The sequence below is a fragment of the Dipodomys spectabilis genome, unplaced genomic scaffold (assembly GCF_019054845.1).
Source record: "Dipodomys spectabilis isolate Male_0828 unplaced genomic scaffold, ASM1905484v1 ptg000036l, whole genome shotgun sequence".
In the NCBI taxonomy this organism is placed as follows: Eukaryota; Metazoa; Chordata; class Mammalia; order Rodentia; family Heteromyidae; genus Dipodomys; species Dipodomys spectabilis.
The window spans coordinates 1,781,801-1,801,361 of NW_024870713.1; the positions used below are offsets into that span (position 1 = coordinate 1,781,801).

The following is a 19,561-nucleotide window of genomic DNA, read 5'->3' on the forward strand; positions in this document are numbered from 1 at the left end:
TCTTCCAGTTTGTTCCCTCCTGACCTCCTTCCCCCACAAGTTGTATAGTTCATTTTCAACATAGTGTCCAATGAGTATCACTGCTGCATTTTGAACCCCACTTTTACCTCTCTTACCCTCTTTAACATCATATTTTGTTCTGCTTGTAAGACATTTCCAATTACTTGTGGAATAACATGGAAATAAGCAATGCATCTTCAAACTTTACTGTTTATGAAGCAACTAGGAAAACTACATTGGAATAATTTTTGTCATTTGAATGTCTAGATGTGAGCTAATCAGAAAAGAAGCATTTCCCCCCATGTAATAGATTGGTGCTGAGGTACGTGGACTAAAATGTCTTGCTTTTCCCTAGTTCCATAATCCTATGACAACATGAGGTTAATAATGCATCACCTATATGGTGACTAACATGAAAATAAAGAGACAAATGACAACACAGATACTTTTGATCCAAAACAGACTACAAGAGGAAGACTCAGACTGTTTGAGCACACGTGTTCTCAGGGGTTTGAGGATGCGATCTCTCTGAGTGAGGATGGCTGTGCGGGCTCCGGTCCATATCCCAGGTCCCTGTAGGCGGAACTGGTATGGAGAACAGGGACCAAAGAACATCTCTATGGCTAGCTTTGGATCCCAGAGAAGGAGAGAGAACAGATTAGGCTTGACTCCTATCTCAGAAGCAATTTCATCCATGTAGTCAATATATTGTACTCGATGTGAAACTCTTGGGCTTTTCACAAACCTAGAATAAGAAAAAAATGTTAGAAACTCTATCAGAGTTCTGTTGTTATTGTTTCCTAAAGTTTTGTTTACTCAGTTCATTATCCTCAACTTAAAAATTATCTTGATTCCACACAGACATACAGACAGGACTTTCTTAGTATACTACAGTCTCTAAACACAAGACATGTAACACTGACATGATTAAATGTCCCAAAGTCTTTAGCAGAGTAAGAGGTATAATAAAAATGTTGAGTAAATGAATAAATGGAAAACCTGGGATGTTGATCCCTCTTTCAGACACAGAATTTACTATCTAAATTTGATTAGCAATGAAGATCTGTTATATAGAACAGTGTAAAAATAGGTTTCTCATTTCATGCTTTCAAGCTATATGAAATATCTTTTCATGTATTAATTTTGGTTATAAACTATATGGCATAACTACATGGATATAAACTATTTGCATAACATGTTCCACATTTAATTAAAACACTGTTAAATAATTATTTGGTAAAAGAAGGAAAACTAGAACTAAAGATTACTTTTAACAAATGCAGCAGCGATACTCACTAGACACTGTTGAAAATGAACTATACAACTTGTGTGGGAGGAGGGTCGGGAGGTTAAAAATTTGGAGAAAATGATGGGCTGGGAAGGTGGCCCAGTGGTAGAGCGCTTGCCTTGCATGCCTGAGGCCCTGGGTTCAATTCCTCAGCACCACATAAGCAAAAAGAAAAAAGCCGGAAGTGGAGCTGTGGCTCAAGTGGTAGAGCGCTAGCCTTGAGCTGAAGAGCTGAGGGACAGCGTCCAGGCCCAGAGTTCAGGCCCCACGACCGGACCCAAAAAAATAAAATAAAATAAATACAATAAAATAAAACTTTAAAAAAAAAATTTTGGAGAAAATGACAGAAGAGGTGACACTCTTCAAAAGAAATGCACTCATTACCTGACTTATGTAACTGTAACCCCTCTGCACATCATCTTTACAATCACAATAAAACTTGTCAAAATTTTGAGAGGAAGCCGGGCGCGGTGGCTCACGCCTGTAACCCTAGCTACTCAGGAGGCTGAGATCTGAGGATCAGCCAGCCCAGGCAGGAAAGTCCATGAGACTCTTATCCCCAGTAAAGCACTAGAAAATGGGAAGTGGCGCTGTAACTCAAGAGGTAGAGCCCTCCTCTTGAGCTGAAGAGCGCAGTGACAGCGCCCAAGCCTAAAGTTCAAGCCCCACGACCCACCCCCCAAAAAAACATTGGCGGGAGGAAATTGTGGATCATTATGAAAGATGAATAAGTCAGGTAGCCAAATAAAGAGATTAGAAAGAAACACCAAAAAGGCAAAGGGAGGCAGGTATATAACATTATAGTAAAAGACTAAATGCACAAAATCAAGAAAAAATAGGAATTGACAAATACTAACTGTGGCTACTTGCAAATTAAAAAAAACATTTCTTATATAACAAAAGATGTTAATAAAAAGAGAAAATATTACACATTATTACATGATCGAAATTTCCCAAATCAGAAGAAATGGTAATTTTTAATGAAATGTTTTTATCTTTTATAGAAAAATAGATGAATGCAACTAGATCAATGGGGATGTAAACAATGAAAAAATGTGACCTGAATTATTCCCTAAAATATATGCTGGGCTCTGTATTAATTATTTCAAAAATTTTAAATAACGAGTCTTTTTTTCTATTTAAATCTGTGTAAATTGTGTTTAATTAGATGAAATCATTAAATATTTTCTAATCATTTTGTGAGGATGGTATAGGCTTAATAACACTGCATAAACAACATAGGAAAAAAAGTTGGGGAGAAAGAAAGGGAAAATTATAAGCCAATTGGTTCTATATACTATAATTGTATAAACTATAAACACAATATTATCAATTATATTTTAAAATAATCACATGCAATAACCAAAAGGTTACTATTCTAATATTAGGACATACATTACTGTAGTTCATGGCATCAATACCTCAGTGGTGAAAATCTTTGTGAGTTTTGAATGTAGACAGTCTTTAATGAAATTCACCATCAAACTTTTTGCAGTAAGTGTGAATAAAAGGACCCAGTTTGCAAACTAAGTGGGCAATATTATAATTAAAGGTGTACACTGGATATGATTTCAAGACAATCAGAACCAGAATAAGAATATCTGTTGTTTATGTTATCTAAGATCATCCTGTAAGTCATAGCTAATGACACCCCCAAATCCAAATATATATCCTATAAAATTTAGAAAAATGAGGGAAGAAGTGGGTAGTGGAAGGATGTGTAATAATATTGAAAGGGGTGACATTGATCAAATATATTGTATTCATAAACTGCTTTGTTAAATGGCAAGTCCTTAGTACAATTACTTAAAGGTAATAAATATTTAAATAAAAAGACATAAATATAGGAAAGAAAGAATTCCAATTACACTTATTTAGATTGTCAATCAAATCTAAGATGGCAAATAAATATCAGTGATGGGTAAAGCAAAATTTATTTATAAAATAAATATCTGTAAAGGAATAACTTCTAGATATAAAAAGTATTCAATTAGAAAATAGATGGTTAAGAAAAGAAAATGTGATATATCACATTTGAATACCACATGATAGAATTTTATTCATCCATTAAAAAGAATGATATTGTACCATTAATAAGGAAATATTAAGACTTGGGAAAAATTATATTAAATGAAGTAAATCAGACCCAGGGAAACAAAGGTTGCATGGTAGCTAAAACTTGCCTATAAATATGTACATTAAACACTTTGGGTGGCATGCAAGTGATTACAAATGTATCAACTAAAATATGGTAAACTCTAGGGAGAACTCAAATAATGTAATTCCTTAGAAAGACAAAGTCAAAGCTTAACAAAGTAAGCACCAGGAAATGAGTACTTGCAAGAAGGGGTGTGACCAATAGGAAAGAAGTAGACGAGGTGAGAAGGGGAGTAGAGGTGGAGAATGCAGTAAAAAATTCATTGTATAAGCCAGGCAGCCATGGCTCATGCTGTAATCTTATCTACTCAGGAGGCTGAGATCTGAGGAACACGTTTCAAAGCCAGCCTGGGCAGAAATATTTGTAAGACTCTTATCTCCAAGTAACCAGCAGAAAACTGGAAGTGGTGCTGTGGCTCAAGTGAAGGAGCACTCTCCTTGTACTGAAGAGCTAAGGGATAGTTCCCAGGCCCGGAGTTCAAGCCACATGACTGACAAAAACAAAAATCATTTTATATGCTACAAAATTAAGAAAAGTAAAGGAAGGAGTGGATTGAAGTTGAAAGGGGTAACACTAATCAAGATGCATTGTATTCATAAACTGCTTTGTTAAATGGCAATTCCTTTTGTGCAGTTATTTGAAAATAAATCATTTGCAGAAAATAGAATGGGAAAATCTACTTATATTATTAACAAAATATAAATGAAAAATAAACTGTAGTATAAGCATATATCACAAATATCACCAATCATATTTCACATCACATCTAGTTTACCCATTTGTATTGTGAAAATAGATATGAAGTTATAATAAGACAACTCCTCATTTCTTCCAAAGATTCTCTAAGCATGGCCTGGAATGAAAGTTTATTAAAATGCACAGAATAAATGTTTAAGAAATGGAAATAAATATGCATCTTCTTAAGCCAGTCATAGCTATCTATCTATATGTATGTATTTTGTAGTATAGTGCCTTTGCTTTTACTATGTTTTTTGGTAATATAAATATTTTTTTAATGTGAGGTCTTGCAATTTCATCTCTGATAGCGACTTTCCTATCTGCACCTCCTGAGTAGCTGCTATCACAGGCATGTACCACATTAAGACACTCTTTCATCTTTTTTCTTTTCTCTTTTTCTTTCTTTGATTCTTTTTTTTTTTTTGAGGTGGGATACTGATACAAGGGTTTGAAATTGCTTGCTTTGTCTGCTGGTGATATATGATCTGAGCCACACCTCCGGTCAGGCTTTTGGCTGGTATTTTAGTGAGAGAGTCTTGCAAATTCTTCTGTGGGCTGGTTTCACACCTCTAGATGTTAGCCTCTTAAGTAGTTAGGATTGTAGGTTTGAGCTAATGGTGCCCACCTTCGAGTAATTCTCGATTAGAACTCTGAAAATATTTCTTTTCTTTTAATTCTGAATTTAACTACTTTCTTGTGTATTTTGCAACTTCATACTTTGCAGACTGCTCACATCATAGATCTGACATACTATGGACATTGAGCAAAAGAGACTTACATTTCACATCCAGACAGTTTTATACATATAGTAGTTGTATATTGTTACATAGGTAAAACTGCTTACCATGCTAATGTTTACCAAGCTATCAGTGAACTAAAATTATCCCATTACATTTAGGTAGGCACATGCTACATATTGAGAGATACTGAAAGTTCTGTCTAAATTTAGGTTTCTTACTGTTTTGCTATTTTCCGTTTTCTTCTGCTGATGTCAGCCATCATGTCACTTTCTGAGGGCAATTTTTTCAGTCCTGAGAAAAAGAGATAGAAATTCAATACTGTCAAGAGGGCTGAGGGAAATGAATAAACAGAAAAAGTTTTGAAAGAAATTGGGTGGAGTTGAGAGAGATAGAGGAGAATTATGAAAGGAATGACATTGATCAAGATGATTGAGTTGGGTTGGGAAGGTGGCTCAGTGGTGCTTGCCTTGCATGCATGAGGCCCTGGGTTCAATTCCTCAACACCACATAAACAGGAAAAAGCCAGAAGTGGTGCTGTGGCTTAAGTGGTAGGGTGCTAGCCTTGAGCTGAAGAGCTGAGGAACAGTGCCTAGGCCCAGAGTTCAAGCCCCATGACTGACAAAAAAAATGTATTGTGCACATAAATTTACATGTTGAATTCAAACCCCTTTATATAGCTACTTAGAGATAATAAAAAGGAAGAAAATGGCTATCTTAATCAAGTTCTTTTATAACTCATAATCAAAACCCTGTATAAAAATATTTCACAAAGTATATTTTTTCCATCATTGGCAACTCATCAGGAAGAATCAGCTTTTTATTGAAGTTGTTTCTCAGGTTTAATCTACGGTCAGGTTAAATCCACACTCAGGTATATATGAGGTAATAATCAATGCTGGGTAATTAACATAACTATCACTTTAAGCTTTTAACATAGTACATTCAGAAGCCTGTTCTTTAACTTTTTTGAGATATATAATGCATTATTGTTAAATATACTCACTCTGTTGGGCCATAAATTCCTTTTGTCTGACTGGGACATTTCCCCATTGACCAACCTCTTCCTTTCTCTGCTTTCTCCAGTTCGCCATTCTCCATTAGCACTATTCTATTTGTTAGAGTTTCCTGGTCAGCATTTACTTAGTTAATTCCACTACCTTAGCCCTTTCTCCTTTAGTCTTCACAGCCATTATTGGCTTATACTACCTGGCCTGGCCAAGAGATGCAGCTTTAACACTCATTAGCAACCCATCATATATCAAAACCACAAAAATGTTCTCAATCTGAACAGCTCTGTCAGGTTCCCCCACTCCCAATGATCAGCCATAAATGTACTGAATCTATAAGAACAAGTGGGCTCTAGCTTCTGCTGGAGACCCTCTAAAAGTTTTCTTACCTGAATAAAATCTGAGTTGATGTTGAGGCAGTTCCTTGCTATCTTTAAGTGGCCATTCCAATCTAATATCATTATCAATTTCAAGGAAATCAATATTTTAATCAATGTTTTATGAGAAGGATCTGATATCTTCCTTTCTGTGTCTGATTTTCATAATTCAATACATTAGACTCCATGATCATCCATGTTCCCAAAATGACAGGACTCTTTCTGGTTGATTAATATTGAAATGTGTCCATATACACCCACAAAGAAATGGGCTCTATTTGATTCAATTTATTCTAGTTCTCAGAAATAATAAGACAATTCTGCCAATTTGAACCTGCTTCTTTCTGGTATAATTTTGTCTTGCTCAGAAGCATCTATTTGGGCAAGTATTTGGGAAGTAAGTCAAGCGTCTAAGTCAAATACTTGGAACTGGACAGAGAGCAAGCAATTACCTTCCTTAATATGGATATAGGTAGGTTTTCCCTAATTTGCTTTCGTACTTTGACCAATTTCTTTTCTTTTCTTTCTTTCTTTTTCTTTTTTGTCGGTTGTGGGGCTTGAACTTGGCTTGGGCGCTGTCCCTGCACTCTTCAGCTCAAGGCAAGCGCTCTACCACTTGAGCCACAGCGTCACTTCCTGACCAATTTCTTTTTCCATGCAACCTACCATAAATAATCTTTCTGCTAGAAGAACTGCATGAATGGATAACCAATACTGAAATGTTACCTGATTTTTAATCTCTAGGCTTCTAATATTCACTCCTTGGATTCTTTTGTTTAAATAGGATTCTCAAAGAAATTAGCAACAAAATTTTACAAAGCCTCCAAGTAATCAATTCTAATGGTGAAGTTTCAGATGACTTGGGAGAATAGGAATAGAAGACCTCTGCATGCTCTTGTCATCTGAGTATATAATTAGAAACCTACTTTGCTCATAAGAAGACCAGCACATACCTGCAAATACTTGCACAACCCATCGGCTCTGCAGTTCTGATGTGGGGATGATAGCTCCCACTGGTTGGAGGAGGCCAATGAAAGCTAGTGTTGGCTTCTCTAGCTGAGGGGGGAAGACAAACTTAAAAAGGGTGTGCTGGCTGTCTAGTAGTGCTTCATCCTCCAAGAAAGGGAAAGACAAGGTGTAGCCGGTGGCAAAGACAACAGCATCAATGTTCTCTTTGGTTCCATCCTCAAAGATGGCCGATGTCTCAGTGAACTCCTTCACATTTGGTTTTATCAGCACTCGTCCAGTGATTATGTGACTTGGCAGGTCATCACTGATAGTAGACGGATGGCTGAGAAATCTGAATGGAAATAAGTATAGTATAAAAAACTAAGTATGAGGTAGTTGTGGTAGGTAAATGGTCAGGAAGCTACCATAGTGTTCTGCAAATTTAATACTTTTATCAGTATTCACTGAGATCAATTCAGTTTATTGGTTAAGGACTTGATTTTAGAGTCAAAACTGGGTCTCACTACTGGTACTGGGTTTATAGCTTTGGGACCTTGGACAAGTCAAGAAACACTTTAGCCTCCATTTCCTATTCTGAAGTATAATAAGGATGGAACAACAATCTAGTGAATCAATGCATTAATTATACTTAATTATTAGTATATTGCATTATAATTATCAGATCATGTTATGCTGATCAGGTAATAATACACATTACTTAAAAATTTCATTATTAAATGTGTTTGTGCATCTGCATGCGTGCATGCACTGTATTGGGGCTTTGCACTCTCGCTTATCTCTTTATACTTGTGGCTGATACTCTACCACTTAAGCAACATCTCCACATCTGGTTCTTTTGCTTGTTAATTGAAGGTAAGTGTCTTAGGTTTGTCCCTATCTGGCTTCCAACTGTGATTCTCAGATCTGAACCTCTTAAATATTTCAAAGTTGGGATTATAGGCAAGAGCTGCTAGTGCCTGGCTATACGTATGTATGTATGTATATATAGATATATCTATCTATCTATCTATATAAAGTAAGTTGATATTTTGCATGTAAGTTTGACCTGATTTAGTCATTAACATTTTTCAAGGTTCTATAAGATGTAACTGCAGCTGTTTTGTTTATTGTTATTGTAAAGGTGATATACACAGGGATTATGATTACATTAATCAGATGAAGACTGCATTTCTTTTTGAACAATGTCAACCCTTCCCTTGCTCTCTCTGTCTTTTCCTCCTGTCCGCAGCACAGGTTGTATACTTCATTTCTAACATAAGTACAGAGTATCACTGCTGCATTTGTTCACCTTGTGTCCCTCCATTTCTGTGCCCCCGCTTACTTCCCCAAGACTGATAAACTCACAAACAAGACAAAAGGAAATGAAACAAACATAGCATTAAAGAAAAAAATCTTGTTCCACTTCCCAGAGTTTATTTCAATAGATATTATTTTGTATGGTTAGATTTACATAGCTATTGTGCCTATGATCCTCTCCTAAGAATATCCTCCTTTGGTCTCACTTATAACTGCAACTTTTTAAGAACAAATCTTCAATGGAAAAATGTTTTCATTGCAATAAAGAACGTTAATACTGCATTTACAGCTTGAGTTATGAATTAAAGCAGAAGTAATATTTTCTGGTCTACAACACAATTAAATAAGTAGATCTTTCATCTTCTGAATACTTTCTCCCTGTACGAGAGTCACACACTACATGAGTCATGAAGCTCTACATGTATTTTTCCAGGCACCAATACATGTAGAAAAACACATGTAGAGCTTCTTTAGTAATCTTTTATTTTTTGCCTTTATACCAATTTAAATATTTAATTTTACTTTTTGCCTAGATTTTTACAATGTTAATACAGAGAGCCCTGTATAAGTTGAAAAGGAGAGAAGGCCAAGAATATACTTGAATAAAGTGTTAGATGGGAAGGACAGACCAAAAATAGAAAAATAGAAGAATGACCACAGAGTCTGCAGCACCAACAAAGGGAGAGTTAGAATGAGAAAAGTGGAATGCTAGAAAGCTAGAATGCTTACTGGAGTGAGATGGGTGAGAGAATAAAGATGCACTTACGGAATGGCTCCCGGAATAACATCCAGAGTCACTGCAGTTCTGGGTGGTAAGCTGTATGTAGTATGGTGGTAGATGGGGAAGGTACAATTGGAGTAAAGCAGTAAGCCATTGCTTACTGCCAATTGGAGTATATTGTGTGATTATTGAGTAGTTATCTTTATATCTATCTATCCTTCTATAGATACATATCTATCTATCTATCTGTCTGTCTGTTGGTCTGACAGTCTGTCTATATATCTATAGATTCCTTTACCTATACAGATAGATAGACATAGATATAGATATCTATCTATAGATCTATATCTATTTGTAGATATAGATATGGAAACGTCATCATTGGTGGTAGGTTTGAGGGTAAATATAAAAGTGTATATTAGAATGTGAACAGGAAGTGTTTGACAGGCTAAAGTGAAAGAGAGATAGTAGAGGCCGGCATAGCTAGATGGCATGAGTCTCAAATGATATATATCTATTACCTCATGCCTCAGAACTTTATTTTTTTTCTTATACTTTATTAAAATGACCAAAACCTCCTTGAATATTCCCCATTATAATAAATTCTATCAAGGATTAAATTACACTCTTTATTTCTTACAAATAGCACACAGATTCTGCTGACTAATGCTATAGCTTAAACATTGTTTACTTGCCTTAAATTCTTGATCTTACCTGTGTTTAGCCTGTAGTCCATAGTTGGAATGGTTAAACCTTCTATTTAATTTATTCTCTGTCCATCTTTTGGTCAGGAATGTGGGGGAGAATTTTTGGACGGTTCTGTTATAGCGAGTGAAGAGTGCTGCATCCATGGGATTTCCATTATCCCAGACCCGGGTCCATATCCATGCACCTTGTCTCGTGCTGAGGAAAACCTACCAGACAGGAGTTGCTGTTGAGTAACTATTTTTTTCTCATCCTGATCTCATATTGTCAGAATATTCCAAAAATTATCATGGGAATGTTCTCACCTCAACTCACCCTCCCTATTGGTCTAGTTGCTTAAAATCCTTTCACTTCATTTTCTTTTGTTATAGACCTACTTCCATCATAATGTCTGCACTACCAGTCTGTCATCTCTTATGTCCCAGCATGTGAAAAAAAGTTGACATAAATAGGTTACTATGTTAGGAATTATAAGATAGTATTCAACTTTTCTGTCAGCTCTTTTGATCTTAATTTATGAATGATAGAGATGTTTCAAGATAAAAAGAAAAATCTAAATCTAAACATAAAGATAGAAGATTTGTTCTGGCAATTTTCACATATCAAACAAAATATCCAGTATACAAAGTGTAAAGTGAATGGAAAAATTATATTCTGAGGAGTATTTTTCTACTTATTTTCAGTTATTAAGCTGAGACTTTGAAGAAATCTTATAATTAAAATACAACCTCATTAGCTTATGAAGTTAAAATCACAAAAATTTGTGACATATAACAGTATTTCTAGTTCAGAAAGCTTAATATAGGTAGGGGCCCTCACAGTGGTTGATTGTACACTACTCATATAGAAAACACTGGGTATTGGAAATCTTGTTTCTCTTGCTGGAAATGCTGAATCAAAACCAAATCTTAATTCTTAATCATGGAAATAATACCTCCATGTTCTTAGTAGTAAACAACCTTCACTGCAGAGATAAAACGCCTTTTCTTTTCCTGCTTTTTATTTCCTTCACCATCAATGGGAGCACACAAAATTTCTGCCACTCATTCAATAGAACAACACTGCAATTTTACTAATGCTTATGTATATTGTTCTCTGCTTCAATTTTATTCCAACACTAATTCTTTTTTTTTTGTAAAATTCATTTCATTTGAGTTTTTTCTAGTATATTAATGTCTGGATAATTCTTCTTTCATCTGTGTTTCAAATTAGCATTGATTAGGTCTACAAAGGGGTATAATTTTGAAATGCCTACATTGGTGAGACTCACCACACTATCAATTTTCCATATCCTCTTCTTCCCTTCTCAAACCAATCTCAACAAACTTCATTGTTTCATTTTCACTCATGCACAAAAATATTTTGACCATATTCTGGCTAATTCTAAACTATCGGGCTATAATTTGCTTGTTCTCCAATCATGGCTGGAATGTGTTATGGCATAGAAAGATATTATTATTCTGGTTTTCTGTGTTTTTTCACTCTTATAGAGTCAGAATAAAACATGTGTCATTTCCTTGTTGAGCTAGTAGTCAAAATAGATACTACTGTTGAAGTAACACTGAAAGTCTAGATCCCATGGCCCATGCTCTCCAGATGTGAAGCTTACACCCAAGAACAAAATCAGTATATAATGCCAAACCTGCTCAGCAACACGACTGATCTCCCCAGCTACATCAACTCCAGAATTCCCAATGCCAATCACAACCACTCTTTTCCCCACAAAATCATATGGGTGCTTGTAGTCCCAACTGTGGAGGTATTTGCCTCTGAACTTGTTGATCCCTGTGAAGAAAGATCCAAAGCCCTCAAATCACTAAGAGAAGTGGGATAAGCTGTTGTCAACTTTTATATTTGAACCTGAAATACATGTGACTTAAATCTCCTGTCTTGTGGTACAGTTATTGCCAATGTTACAGAATGAGATTGTGTAAAAGAAAAAAAAACAATGGTAAAAAGAAGTATGCTAAGACCAAAATCAAATAGTAATATAATTTTAAAATGTCCAATCTTAAATTTGCTCAATATGATTATGTATATTACCACTGATGATTATTTCCTTTTCTCTTATTATTGACTCATATATAAAATCCCTTTTCTAGTTTTTGTTATTTTTGTGAAGGAATTCACAAATATGTAAAAGTTCTAAGCAATGTGGAGTCATATTACACCAAAGAAATTAAAAGCAAACCACACATGCAACTTTAAATTTGAAAATGTATTAAAACATACTGATTTTTATAGTTTATTTTAACATACTATAATCTAAAATGTTGACATATTATAAAAACAAAGCTATCTGTGAGATATTTTGTATATTTATTATATCTTCGCAGTCTAGTATTTATTTTATATTGAAAGCATGTCTCAGTATTAGTCACATTTCAAATTATCAGTAGTGAGACTTGGCTAATGGCTGCTTGACTGAATGAGTCAAATCTCAGTGATTATAAATTTCTAAGCAACTTGAAGAAAAAATTGACTTGTATTTAAAAAATACTCTTAAGTATGGTATAATGGCTAACATTATCTTGTTATATTTTTCACTCATTTAGTATTTTCACAACTTCTAAAACATCTCCTGAAATTTTACCCTCTTCTCTTGAGTTCTACTACCATTGCTTCAACATTCCACCACTGTCTATTTAATGGACTGTTTAAAAGACCTTTATTAATAAATTCCCTGCTATGTTTCAGTGTCCTTATTTACTAATGTTCTGTTCCACCACAAAAATTGGTCCCTATGAAATACAAATATCATGGTGTATCTTCTTTCTGCAAAATACACTTATAATTATGGGTTTTCCTCAACTCTTACGTACTTGTCTACCCATCTGCTCCAGACACATCAGATGTATGTCATTCCCTGAGGTATCTCAGCTGTTTTACAGTCTGCTGCTTCTCAAAGACTGCTTCATTTTTCTGGAAGGCCTATTCCCAGGTGATGCTTGCCAGTATGATTTGCTATATCAGATTGTTCCTGAATGTTTCAAAAAGTTATGCCTTTTTCAGTAACACCACTGTGACTTATAAACACGGTGTCAAATGCTTATGAGAGCAGAACTATTAGGATTCTGAGAATCAAAATGTTTTTCCTACATACACATCAGTTAAATACCTGGAAAATCTTTTAAAGGCAAATTTTTTTCAGAGTATTGGCCAATACAGATCATGACTCCATCAAAAATGTAAGTTTTCTGTTTCCCATCAGCTTCTACCACAACATCCCATTGGCCAGAGGATGAAAAGTCAGGATGTTTCCTCACACTGCACACCTTTGTCTGAGAACCAAGGAACAGAAGTGCTGTTACTTCTAGTGCATTGTTTTTCCCAGGATTCCATTTTTACCCCACAGCTCTGTGCTTACATAAATGAAGTACGTTATAACTTCCCTATTCATATTTTTGGGGATTTTTGTACATATAAACTTCCTAAAGTTATCCTTTTCCAAGAATCAAGGTACTTTTGAGGATAATATGTTTTCTTTCTTTCAACCTGTATTCTTTTTTTTTTTTTTTGGCCAGTCATGAAGCCTGAACTGAACTTTGGGCCTGGGCGCTGTCTCTCAGCTCTTCAACTCAAGGCTAGCGCTCTACCACTTGAGCCACAGTGCCACTTCCGGCTTTTTCTGCTTATGTGGTGCTGAGGAATGGAACCCAGGGCCTCATGCATGTAAGACAAGCACTCTACCACTCAGCCACCTTCCCAGCCCCAACCAGTATTCTTAATTAGCAAAATTAATTCAAGAGTAGGCTTTAGGTTTGAACCCTGTGTCAATGCTCCTCTGGAGTGGGGGACAAGACAAATTTTCACTAATCACCAAAGTGGAGAAATCATGATTTTTTTTGGAATTGTGGTGAGAAATGCAAATTGAAATCATGCCTCGACTTGTTCTGGTTGTATAGACTTTGTCTTTACTGATGTACAGGTAGTAAGTAGAATTTTTACACTGTACCTGGAACTGGATGTGTTCTGTAAGTTCAAAATGACTGGCATACAACCTGAGATACTCCATCATTTTGGAATGGTGCAAATAGTTGGGATAATGATCAGGCATAGGGTAGTCACTGAAGGCTGTCATCTCCTTGGAGGTGTTGCAGGTCAAAGATTTATATATACCAGGACTTCCGCTTTGAGGTGTTTCCTAAAAGAAACAAACCAACCCCATGCTTTTGGGATCCAGGAATACAACAAAGAATGTGGTAGAGTTGAACAGATTTGCAATTTTATATGTATTTGTCATTAAAAAGTCATGTTTTATGTCTAGTTTCTATAATATGGCTCAACAGAACAGAAACATGAGACTTGCTTTCATAAAGAAGGATCTCTGGGAATTGTGTTCATAGGGATGGTCCCAAAATGATAGCAGTAATTGTATCACAATAGGAAAAATTGTTGTAGATACTACAAACATCACAAACAAAACCAAAATAAATAAAATTAAAACTAACACAAAAAGTGTTGGAAAAAGATCATTTCAAGGAGCAATATCAGAATCACAATGAAAGGTATTTGGCTTAAGAGAAGAAAAAAGGTTATATGATTTGGAACAAAAAACCTAGACATGTGAGTTATTTTAACAATTTAGAGGATAAAATAGACAAAAATAAATATTTTGACAAGTATTTAAGAGAACAAGTGAGTTTTTAAAAAACAGTTTATAAAGACTTTTTCATTATTAGTAGTAATATTTTGCATTGCTGAGGATCAAATGTATACATGTGTTCTCTTCAGGTATTCCATCACTAAACTACATCCTCAGCCACATGATATCATTATGATTGTATTTACTTCCTTCTGTCTAGCTAGAATAATACTTCTGATCTGGAAATTCTCTAGATACAAAAGTTGTATATAGAAATTCTCCTGAAGGTTCATGTATTACAGCTTGTTCCTCATCTTGTGATGATGCTATAAAACATGCACCTTATTTGTAGGTAGAAGAACTTCTAAAATCTGATGTTGATGTAAAGGAGTCAGATTGCAGGAGGCCTGCTCTTTACAGGCAATTGGAACTCCAGTCTGTTCTTGTCCTCTTTGATTCACAGCTGCCATGAGGTGAACAAAACTGCTCAGGCTTCCTCTCCCACCATGCTATACTGGGTTGTTACTGAAACAAAGCCAGAGGACCAAGTGTCCATAGATTGAAACCTTTGAATCATAATCCTAAATAAACCTTTCCTTCTATTTATTGATATCTCTTAGTCATTTTGTCACTGTGGTAGAAATCTGAAAAAGACACTGTTCATGATATAAATCCTTCCCTTTTATTTCTACATGACTATATTTATAATCATAAATACACATCTTCCTTAGTAGTGATAATTTTTTGAGTGTCTGATATCACAAAGCAATGTACAAGGCAATCCTGTATCTTAAACATTGAGTAAAATGTCAGAACCAATATTTAGGAGTTCTTGGGTCCTTTACCAAGTCTGGTAGAAGCATAAGTACACATAGTTTCTAAATTTTAGCTTTATCATCCATATAACTGGAGCTGGTGTTAGGGAAATGAAAGAGAATAGGATTCTGAAAGTACTTGAAAAGTTTTCAGTTTATCTGTCTACAAGATAACTACTACTTGGAAAGAATATTTAAGGAATAAACAGTTTGAATATCAGAGTTCTGTTTCTTATTACATAGCAATAGTATTGTAACTCTAAGAGAATACTTGTAAAATTACCTCATATCTCCACAGCCCTCCAATGTCATTGCTCTTTTCAAAACATATAGGCTCAAGTCCCTCCTCCAAGCAGCTCTTAATGGCACCTAATCCGCTGACCCCAGCGCCAATCACTGCAACTTTTTTTACACTCATGTTTTCTTGAATAAAGAAGAATTCTTTTAGTTTTGCTCAAGGAAGAAAATTAAGTTTAATTTCCTTATCAGTGTCTCCTTTTAGCATCCTTATCATTTGTTTTGATAGAAGTTTGTTTGCTTCTGTTATAGCTATGTTAACTTATGTTTATATATATACATACATACCCACAAATATTTACATCATATATATGTATGTACAATACACACAAATACATATTTTATATACAACTAGATATACAGTTAGTATTATATATATCTGTATGTGAACATATTTAATATGTGTACAAAATACACACAATTGGCTTTCTATATACTTGAGCTGTGCTTCCACAGATTCAACCAACTACAGGTTAAAAATATTAAAAGAAAAACTGCATCTGTATTTAATATGTGCAGATTTTTTTCCTTGTAACTGTTTTCCAAAAGATATAGTATATAACCATTGATCTGGTAGTTGTATTACATTAATTTCTATAAACAATCCAGATATGATTTAAAGTATATTGGAAGATCAAATAGATTATATGCAAATATTAAACAATTTTATATAAAGTATGTGACATTCCATAAAATGTATGACATATAAAGTATATGACATTCTGTTTATGTGGGGGTCCTGGAATCTGGGCTTGAATCACTGGTAGCCCGGGATAATTGTGTACATATAGAACAAATCTGTGGTCATTTAATAAGGATCATGAAAAAGTTGCCTCATTTAATTAGAACAAGTTTTCGTGAATTTCCAAGGCAGCCAAAAATTCTTTACTAGAAACATCCCAGAATTTTTATATTGTCTTATAATTCAGTTTTAAAAGTAATTATATCCAGGCACTGGTGGGTCATACTCAGGAGGCTGAGATCTGAGGACCACAGTTCAAACCACCCTGGTCAGGAAAGTCCCTGAAACACTTAACTCCAATTAACCACCAAAAAACTTGGAGTGACTCTGTGGTTATTTTTTCAAATCCTAGAATAAGATCTTTACAAAGAAGGACCTACCCATTGTATCTGAAACACATGATTGTTAAAGATAAGAGTCAAACTTTCCACAAAACTGCTGTCAATCACTCCTGAAGGAAAACAATCTCAGTGTCCCATTTGGGCTCACAAGTGAAGAAAGAATTCTCCTTCACAAATCTTATGAGGAATCTGCACTGATAATGTACTGCAAAATCATTTCAAAGTGTTAAGTTCCTTCCTACTGTATTAGTCAGACCTCTCTAGGGTGGCTGAATAGGTTATCAATATATACATATGAACAAATACAGATATAGAAATAGGTATAGATGCATAAGAGACTTATCACAAGAATTCACTCACATAATTGTAGTAGCTGAAAAGTCCTACCACAGGTTGTGTGCAAGCCTGGGGTCCTATAATGCTGACAGTGTGGTTCAGTCTGGATCTGAAGGCCTCAGATCTGGGAAGTTGATGGTGTAAATCTCTGTTTGAGGCCAAGGATTGGAAAAATAGGAGCCACTTGTGGAAGTCCTGGAGCCCAAGGGGTAGAGATCCTGGAGCTCTGATGTCTGGTAGCAGCAGAGTGTCCCAGGTCTAGAAGAGAGAGGTGGGGGATTGGGAGAAAATAGCTTTATCCCTGCCTTTTTATTCTGTTTGTGCCCCCATTGGATGGTGTCTGCCCCACAGAGGGTGGATCTTTCTCATTAAGACCACTTAGTAACAGGCCAGTCCTCTGGAAACACCCTCAGGGATATGCCTGGCACACCTTGGCAGCCTTATCATTCTAATCAAATGCCAAATTACCTTTGATGAATTGGCACTCTGTGTAATAAACTTTGGGAATAATTAGTGCTTTGCCAACTATCTGGTTATCTATTAATCTAGTCAAGTTGACAACTAAAATTCACCATCGTAAGTCCACCCTTTTGCCCAGTTAAGCCACACATAATCTCCAAGTAGAGAAAAGAACAAAGTTATGGTTATATACCTATGAATTGCTTAATATGTACACAATCATGTAGTACTGAAGAGTAAATACTCATGACAATTACCATACTAGTTTCTTCAACTGGTCAGATTATCACAGCTTGTATGTATAACAACAATATTTTGGGGCAAGGGACACATGGCTCAAGTGATAGAACACCTGTTTGGCAAGCATAAACCCAGGCTTCAAATTGTATTACAGAATCATAGTTGTGAAGATAGCAATGGTACTGGCATAGAAACAGAACAATGGAGTAGCAGAGAGGAACCTGATAAAATTCTGTACAGATACAGTCTTAATTTTTGACAAAGATGCTCAAAACTTACATTATAGGAATGGGAGTCTTCAACAAATGAGGCTGAGAAAACTATATGTACACATATAGAAGACTGAAACTGGATGTCTATTTCTCATCCTATAAAAAATCAACCTGAGATGGATGAAAGATCTTTGTATAAAACCAGAAACTATAAAAGTGATAGAGGACACCAACATAAAATACAGTGAAAATAGGGGTTATACTATGGGGGCGGAACATACAAAGCAACAAAAGAAATTCACATGGTACATTATAAATACATTAGAAACAATAGCAAGAAAGAAAAAAGATATCTGTGCCCCTATCTTGGGGTTCATTTTGCTTAACATCATCTTATATGGTCATATGTATGATGTCAATGTCCGGCATCTTGTATATACACTTCTCTAATTCGGGAAGGGGAAGGGAAGAAACAAAATCCTTAAATAAGGATACAGGTTGACCCACTGTAACAATGAGATGTACAAAACACTATGTTGAAAACTAACTTTATAACTTAGGTGGGGTGGGAGGGGTTAGTTATGGAGGGGAGGAAAGGGATGGTAGGGGAAGAACAAAGGAGAAGGCAACAATTCTCAATAGGAAATGTACTCATTACCTTGCTCATGTAACTGTAAGCCCTCTGTACACCATTTTTACAATAAAAAAACATACTGTCGGGTCTTGGTCCATCCCGCGAAAGATGGATGGGGTCCAAGGAAAGGTAAGTGCGGCTGCTCGCCCGTTCCCCAGCCTCCCTCAGCCCGGGAGACAATCAGATGCAGCAGGGAGTCAAGTCAAGCAGGAAAACTCATTTATTAACAGAGCAAGCCCTTTTTAAAGCAAAAAAGAGCAGGTGGCATGGCAGGGGAGCAAAAGGAACCAATCACTGTCAAGGCCACACCCTATCGTGCACCTAAGCTTCCACGGGCTAGTTATGCTCTGAACGGAAAGCAAATTGGGCTCTGCCCACTCAACTCCCTCTCAGCGCCATCTTTGCTGCCCATGTGCTCTACAGATTCCCCCTTTTTTGTTTTAATGGCAGACCCACCTCCCAGTTAGTTATCCTTTTCCCTCCTCTGTAAAGGTTATTTTAACAGGAATACATTGGTAAGGATAGCATTGGCCATGCAGGGGGTTTGAGGCAAGTCTGGGGGGTGAGATTTGCCAGACAAGGATAGGGAGGGCCCTTGTGCATGATCCAAGAGCCTGTCCCAGTTACCTCACATCCCCACCTAGCACAGTAATAAACATCAGTCCCACCACAGTTAGAAATGTCCAAAGCAGTTTAATTAATTCCTGGGTATATAAAAAAGTCAGTATCTCATAAGGTCATCCTCTTCAGAACATGGGAGCAGCATGGGTATTGGGAGTTTCATACATGTGGCATGGAGCATCCTCATGGGCCCCCACACTCAGGCCATTCTACTATAGTCCAGAAAAACAAGGAAAATTTAAAACAAACTCTGCAGACATAGCAAAGCAATCCTGGGCAC

The 19,561-nt window shown here is 35.9% G+C and overlaps 1 protein-coding gene across 1 annotated transcript; it reads right to left on the reverse strand.

Moving 5' to 3' along the window:
* Positions 1-396: 396 nt before the first annotated feature.
* LOC122106081 (flavin-containing monooxygenase 5-like) lies at positions 397-15,817 on the reverse strand. The gene is made up of 8 exons (XM_042677356.1): positions 15,683-15,817; positions 13,955-14,143; positions 13,118-13,280; positions 11,642-11,784; positions 10,009-10,208; positions 7,262-7,608; positions 5,143-5,215; positions 397-745 (listed from the first exon to the last, which is right to left on the reverse strand). Exons 1-8 carry the CDS (start codon positions 15,815-15,817, stop codon positions 397-399), a joined length of 1,599 nt encoding a protein of 532 aa, XP_042533290.1.
* Between the last annotated feature and the right edge of the window lie 3,744 nt (positions 15,818-19,561).

Bases quoted from the DNA above. Each gene is read 5' to 3' on its own strand.
- LOC122106081 (XM_042677356.1), bottom strand. From the start codon at position 15,817: ATGAGTGTAAAAAAAGTTGCAGTGATTGGCGCTGGGGTCAGCGGATTA. The intron at 5,216-7,261 runs GTATGTGCTGGT...TCTTTTTCTCAG, and splicing joins GGTTGTGCAAGTATTTGCAG to GACTGAAAAAATTGCCCTCA. The intron at 746-5,142 runs GTAAGAAACCTA...TTCTTATTCTAG, and splicing joins AAACGGAAAATAGCAAAACA to GTTTGTGAAAAGCCCAAGAG.